The sequence below is a fragment of the Somniosus microcephalus genome, chromosome 14, assembly GCF_052327205.1.
Source record: "Somniosus microcephalus isolate GS21.2 chromosome 14, FLI_Smic_1.0, whole genome shotgun sequence".
Classification (NCBI taxonomy): Eukaryota; Metazoa; Chordata; class Chondrichthyes; order Squaliformes; family Somniosidae; genus Somniosus; species Somniosus microcephalus.
This window is the reverse complement of record NC_141000.1, coordinates 86,344,129-86,351,346: the sequence shown is the minus strand read 5'-3', so window position 1 is coordinate 86,351,346 and position 7,218 is coordinate 86,344,129. Positions and strand designations below refer to the sequence as shown.

Here is a 7,218-nt window from a genome sequence, read left to right as displayed (position 1 = left end):
AACCATGCTGGCAGAGATTTAAACAATCCAAAATGTCCAACAGTTGTACTACCTAGTTTCAGAAATAACTGCTTGCAACACTTGGCATGGGATTCACGAAGTATTCAAAACAGTTCCTAGACCATTGAAATAATAAATAGGAAGAGAAACAAAGATAGGAAACAAGATGCGTGCAAACCAAACCATAAAGGTCAACCCTTAAATATAAATCAAAATATATTCAGTTTCATGAATTCTATGCAGCAGAAAATGTCTGCTCACGACATGAAACAGATCCATTAACACGAACAACTCCCAGCTCTGTACTGTGTGTGGTTAAATAGTTCCACTATTTTTTTTAACTAAATTTGATGGTTTTCTGCATTTTACTAACGGGTGGCAAAAGTCTTTCTAGTGACTTTGTTCTCCTTTGTCAAGTTTTTACCACCTTGAACCTTCCCAGAACGCGGATTATGGTCTTACAGCTTTCATTTCATCCAAGAGGAGAAACTCGAGAAAAGTAATTCTGAAACGTCATTCATTTCAATTCTAAAATGTTGCATTGAAACGCAGCAAAATGCCTCAAACCTAGCAGGTCGCGTGAGGGGAGTGGAGTCTGATTTTTAATTCGGACTGGCGCAGAGACAGAATCACACAAAGATGCGAAATCCTGAGCGAGAGAGAGACATCTGCAGAGCAGAATTAGCGCGGAGCAAATTGTGTTACATGTTGTGAGGAAAGTGCTGAGTTCCAAAAGCCCCAAGTGCTCGAGAGAGAGCTGCAAACTTTCAAGGTTTCCGTTACCTGACTGGCCGCATTGATTTATGACACTTAAAGAATAAGAAGCTTTTTCTTATGCCAAATGTTCTCAACTTTAAATGATCATGTGACCTCGCTTCCTCCAATAACGACTGCAAATTCCTGCAGCTATTCCTTTAATCTCACTTACCCCCTGACTTAGCCCAGCGAAAACAGGCGAGAGCGGTTAAAATGCACCATATCTGAGCGGGAGAAGCTTGCTCTGATGAAAGGTTTGCCCTTCCCCCCGCCGGCTGGCTGACACTGGAGCTTTTTGCGAATCTGATGTTTTAGTGTTTGTTCAAAGCCACGTCACAGGGGAGTGGAGCTGCTTTAAAATCTCGGAATCCTGATCAAATTTCCTCCAATTCCCCCTCTCCGCCTTGTGCAGCCTGCATTCCTCTCCTCGCCCCTCTTCTTGCAGCTCTTTCAACCGCGGCCGCTCCAAGATGGTAAGAAACTCGTCCCGCTTTCTTTGATCAGGCTCATTTCTGCCTCTTTCAGTTTTTCCGCACACCCAACAGTGGCATTTTGTTTGCATTTACAATTTATCTTTTATTTTAAAACAGGTATTCAAAAGTATTCCGTTTTTTGTCCTTCTGGCCACCGCCTTGATATATGCTGAAGTAAGTTTGATCTCTTGTTTCCCCCCCACCCCCACCCCCTTTTTCACTCGATTTCTGCTTCTGGCTAAAAAAAAATGCAACGATTTTGCTTTGCAGGCTTGGGCGTTATCACGGCAAATCGATCCCGATTCTTTCTGTCTTGCGGGACTTTGTAGAACAGTTATATTGCAGGGAAAGTAATTTCCTTCGTCTTTTATTATATGTATGTGACAAATGGTCGGGTCGTTAAACCTGTTGTTTATGGATGGGGAGGTTAAACATTTGAGTTGCTCGATTTATTTGAGTTCCGCGTCGAGAAAGATCACGAAGGCATGTTGGAAGAGTGAGGGAGCTGAAAGGGGTTTTATGATGTGTTAGTGTGAGGGGGAAAAAAATCATGAACGAGCCGAAAGCTGGTGAGAGGCTTTGAATGCGAACTGAATCTGGAGTCGGTTAGAAACTGTGGCAAGTTGTCTTCATGCCAATAAGGGGGGGAAAAATCCTGCCTGCGCGACAGGAAATTTAGAGAGCACACAATGATTTACTGGAAATTTCTAAGGAGATCTTCACAGTCCCTAAACAATAAAAATAAAAATACTTTTTTGAAAAGTAAGGATGAAATCCCACTATAGATCACTCTTTCCATGATAAGTGAAGAGGGCCTCATTCTAAAGCGAGCCCCCCAAGCCAATGACCAAGAGCAAATCTCAAGAGGTGGAGACTCTGTTACATATCCTTTCCTCCCCGCATTCTGCGGTTTAAATCACATTCACCACTGGGTTCTATCAATTTATCATTGGGCTGGTACTTTGCTTGTCAATACTGTACCAGGAGAAATGCTTACATTATCTCAACTTTGCTACAAACACCATTTCAAATGCCCACCACAGCCCAAAGCACTGTTTCTCCTGGTTGCAGTTTGCGATTCATTTTGTTACAGGGATTTATCCAACAAAAGAGATACAAAGAGTTTGTCTAACTTGTCTGAAGATTAAAGTTGCACAGAATATGATTATTCCCAAATGTTAGATCAGTCCTGTTACACCAGTCCTTCAGTTTTTGTGAGTTTTTAATTTAATGGGAAAAGTATTTGCTGATTAGCCGAATGTACAATTGTAAAATAAATCTCACTAGCATAATCGTTAATGTTATCTCTATTAGCATGTTGCTTATACTTTTGAATTTCATAAAGACAGAATATAGTTTTCCTAGTTATATGAAAAAGTCTATAATTTCTAATTTAAAAATCCCATACGCCAATTAAATCTGATTTAGATTATTAATGTATAAATCCCTATTGCCATTATGTTATAGTCTTTTAAATTCCTCATTTGTAATGGGTTGGTAATTGGCTGGGAGGTAGGAGGCAGAGATTAAGGATAAAGGGTTTGTTCTCTAATTAGCGGGATGTGACATGTGGGGGTCCCTAGAGGTCTGTACTGGGGCTTCAGCTTTTCATCATATATACTGACTTGGATGAAGGAATAGAGTTGCACATCCAAGTTTGCAGATACCACTATGTTAGGAGGCACAGTAAGTTGTGTGGATGGGAGCAGCAAGCTACAAAGGGACATAGATAGACGATGGGTCTATGTGAGTGAGCAAAGCTATGGCAGATGGAGTTCATTGTGCTGAAGTGTGAGGTCATCTACTTTGGATCTGAGAAAGACAAATCAGAATATTTTCTTAATGGTGAGCGACTAGGAGCTGTGGCGGAGCAAAGGGATTTAGGTGTCCAAGTACACACATCACTAAAAGCTAGTGCACAAGTACAAAAAGTAATCAAAAAGACGAATGAAATCTCAAGGGGGCTGGAATGCAAAAGTGAGGAAATGATGCTTCAGTTGTACAGAGCCTTGGCCAGATCCCAGCTAGAGTACTGCATTCAGTTTTGGGCCTAAATCCCTATCCTCCTCCACAGCTCCTAGTCTCTCACCATTTAAGAAAATATTCTGATTTGTCTTTCTCCGATCCAAAGTGGATGACCTCACACTTCAGGAAAGATATATTAGCCTTGGAGCGGGTACAGCGCAGATTCACCAGAATAAGACTTAAAGGGTTAAATTATGAGGACAGATTGCATAAACTTGGGTTGTATTCCTTTGTGCTTACAAGGTTGAGGGATCTAATTGATGTGTTTATAAAATGATAAAGGGATTCGATAGGGTAGATACAAAGAAACTATTTCCTCAGGTGAGGGAATCCAGAACCGGGTGGGGGGGAGGGGGCACAATCTTAAAATTAGAGCTAGCATTTAGGAGTGAAATCAGGAAGCAATTTTTCACAACAAAGGGGTAGTGGAAATCTGGAACTCACTCCCCCAAAAGGCTGTCGATGCTTCCCCCAAAAGGCTGTCGATGCTGGGTCAATTGAAATTTTCAAGATTGATCTCGATAGATTATTGTTGGGTAAGGCCATCGAGGGATCTGGAACAAAGGCAAGTAAATGGAGTAGAGGTACAGATCAGCCATGATCTCATTGGATGGCGGAACATGCTCGAGGGGCTGAATAGCCTACTCCTGATCCTATGTAGAGTTTGTTTTTGAGCTATGGGTTTTCTAATTAACCTAATATATATGTAAATTAGATTGAATTACCAAATCATTATTAACTAATTCTGAATACTCTCATTGAATATACATTTAAAGTTCAGTAAAATGAGGATTTATGAGTTGTAGTTTTTTTTATTAGTGTTTTGCTAATCTAGTTACATAACCCAACTTTCCTCTTCCCTGATATACAAAGTAAAAATGGTCTTCGATAAACTTCCACCAGATCCAGTCTACATTGTATTTAAATTTGAATCAACCTTTGAATTTAAATTTGAATCAACCTTTGAATCAACCTGTCAGAGTATATACATCAGCATGAGCCGCCAAGCACTGAGCTGAAACTTTTGAATGATGTGGTCCATTGGTTTAAAAAAATATAAACTAGCAGAGAATTCATTATTAACGTACCATTTTTTTAAAAGGTGGAAAGCAAAATCTGGGTGGAATCCAAGCCCATTGCTTTCATCTGAGGCAGGGCGACATTAACTGAAATACTCCTCCCAGTAATGTATTTACATTTTACTCTGGTACCCCTAGCAGCTCTTATTCATACTGCTGTAGATCTTGGACAGTTTGAAACCAACAGTGATATTGTGGAATAGGGCTAGTAGTGTAGTGACATCCTTCCTCCGTATACCCAAAGGAAACCCTCTACTGGAGATCTATGTTACTATACTGGTACGAGCTGGGTTACATACGGTACAAAATTTTATGTAGATGTAGCTTGCATGCATGAGTTGTTCCAGCACAAATTAGTTGATGAATGCTTGGCACTATACACTCAGCTTGAAACCCTACCGATGTAACATGACAAATGGTTGTCAAAAAACATTCTAGTACAAACTATTATAGACAGAATTGAAGAGTGAATAGAAAAATGGTGTGTCACCTTCAGTACTAAGAAGATTATCAAAAACTCTGCCAAAAAAAGATTGAGTAGTAACAGCAAGGTCTATTTCAGCTGTGTTGTCAGAGGGCCATTAAGAACTACATATGGCTATTAAAGGATTCCTCTGGCTGATACAGTTGGATGTGGCAGAGGTTTTAAATCCCTATTGCATCAGTCTTCACCACAGAAAATGATACTGAGTTACCAATAATACAATGTAGGGTTGATGCTAAAGTTGAAAGTGTCAAAGTGGATGTGGCTAGAGTCATGGCTAGAATAGAGATCTCAAAATGGAGCAGGCTGCTGTGCCTGATAGCATTCACTCAAGGGTGCTCAAGGAAATGGGAGCTGTGCTCTGTGAACCCTGCACTAATATATTAAGAGTTTGCTGGGGTCTGGGATCGCTCCCATGGACTGAAGAGAGGTTCATATGATGCCAATATTTAAAAAGGGCAATAGGTCAGAACTGAGAATTTACAGGCCTATTAATTTGACTTCAGCAAGTTGGTAGAGGGGATCGTTAGAGTTACACTATACAACCACTGACAGAGAGGTGGTTATTGGAGAAGCTCAACATGGTTTCTCACTAACCTGGTTGAATTTGAAGGAAGTTACTAGATTGGTGCATGTCGGTTGCCTGGTTGGCATTGTGTATCTTGATTTTCAAAAAGCTTGTGACACAGTGAGCTACTAAATAAGATTAAGTCCTGCGGGATTAGTGGATAGTTTTGGGTTGCATTGTCATGGACAGAAGGTAGTTATTAATGGTAGTGGTTCTGCTTGAGGACCAGTTATGCATGGATTCCTAAAGAGATCAGTTTTAGGACCTTGGTTCTTCATCATCTTTATCAATGATCTGGATGATGGCATCAGGAAAACTGTCTGCATTTTGAGGCTGATACAAAGATACATGTGGGTGTAAGGGCCTTAGATGAGAAAAATAGATTACAAGCAGATCTTGATGCAGTGGGCCCCTATCTGCCAGATGTCTTTTTATAATATAGATAAATGTGTTATTCACGTGGGTTTGGGCAGTGCCAAGCATGTGTACATCATACAGGGTTGGGTGCTCAAGGCTGCTGAGTGGGAGAAGGACCTGGATACTATTGTGCATGATGCTCTGAAGGTTCATGATCAATGCCGTGAGGTAATTGCAAAAGTATATAGAGTGTTAGCATGTATTGCCAGGATGATTAAATGCTATACTCTTCCTGTACACAGTTGTGGTTAGGTCTCATTTAGAATACTAGTTTTGGTCCCTTCATACAGTGAATGATATACAGGACCTGGAAAAGGTTCAGAGGAAAGCCACTAGATAGATACCTAGTTTAAAGGCCTTAGTTACTATGATAGGCTTAGAGAGCAAGATCTTTTTACTCAAAAGTGTAGACTTCGAGGAGATTTGATGGAGGTCTTTAAAATAATGAAAGGATTGGATTCACTCCACGTGGATAGGCTATTTGAGCTAGATCTATTAGGAAGGACCAGGGGACATGAGTGTAAGTTACGTAAACATAAAACTTGGTTAGATATCAGGAGATACTTTTTAGAGAGCTGTTGAACTATGAAACAAGTTGCCAGCACATGGAATGAGTGTGGACTTTCTGCAAGCATTTAAAAGGGAGCTAGATGAGTTTCTCAGTGTGGCCAACATAACCAATTATAAAAAGGTAGGTTGGTTTTGGGAGATGGCTCTCCTGGAACTTGTTTGATCACCTTCAGGAGTCCGAGAGGAATTTGCTAGAGTTTTTTCCTCAATTGGCCTAAGGCATTTCTTTTGCCACTTCCAGGAGATTGCATGGCTGGGGCAGATGGTGTCAGGGTGTGCAGACATTACAGCATAGGGCAGGCTCGATGGGCCAGGTGGACTTTACCTGTCCTTCATTCTGCTATGTTTTGTATTGCATAGTTCAAAGCCATGCAGACCAATAGATGTCATAACGATGGCCAAATTCATTTTAGATTATAACTTCTACAGCATTAGAGATGTTTTGCTTTGTAACAAAGGTAATACAATAATTGTGGGGGACTTTATCTTCATATAGACTGGAGAAATCAATTGGCAAAAGTAGTTTGGAGGATGAGTTCATGGACTGCATTCGAGACAGTTTCCTATAACAATACATTGTGGAACCAAGCAGGGAACAGGCTATTTTAGATCTTGTCTTGTGTAATGAGAAAGGGTTAATTAATCTCATAGTAAGGGATCCTCTGGGGAAGAGTGATCATAATATGATAGAATTTCATGTTAAGTTCGAGAGTAGCGTACTTAAGTCCAAAATTAGAATCTTAATCTTAAATAAAGCCAATTACATAGGTATGAGGGGCGAGTTGACTAAGGTAGATTGGGAAATTAGATTAAAAGTTATGACATTTAAATAAATATTTAATCATT

At 40.2% G+C, this 7,218-nt stretch overlaps 1 protein-coding gene across 1 annotated transcript in view; it reads left to right on the top strand.

Moving 5' to 3' along the window:
• The first annotated feature begins 919 nt into the window (after positions 1 to 919).
• Positions 920 to 7,218, top strand: part of fstl1b (follistatin-like 1b) — a 112,256-nt gene continuing 105,957 nt past the window's right edge. The window contains exons 1-2 of the mRNA XM_086006862.1: positions 920 to 1,229; positions 1,347 to 1,403. Of these exons, the coding sequence (XP_085862988.1) occupies positions 1,227 to 1,229; positions 1,347 to 1,403 (60 nt within the window). The 5' untranslated portion in view covers positions 920 to 1,226. The remainder of the gene's footprint in view (positions 1,230 to 1,346; positions 1,404 to 7,218) is intronic.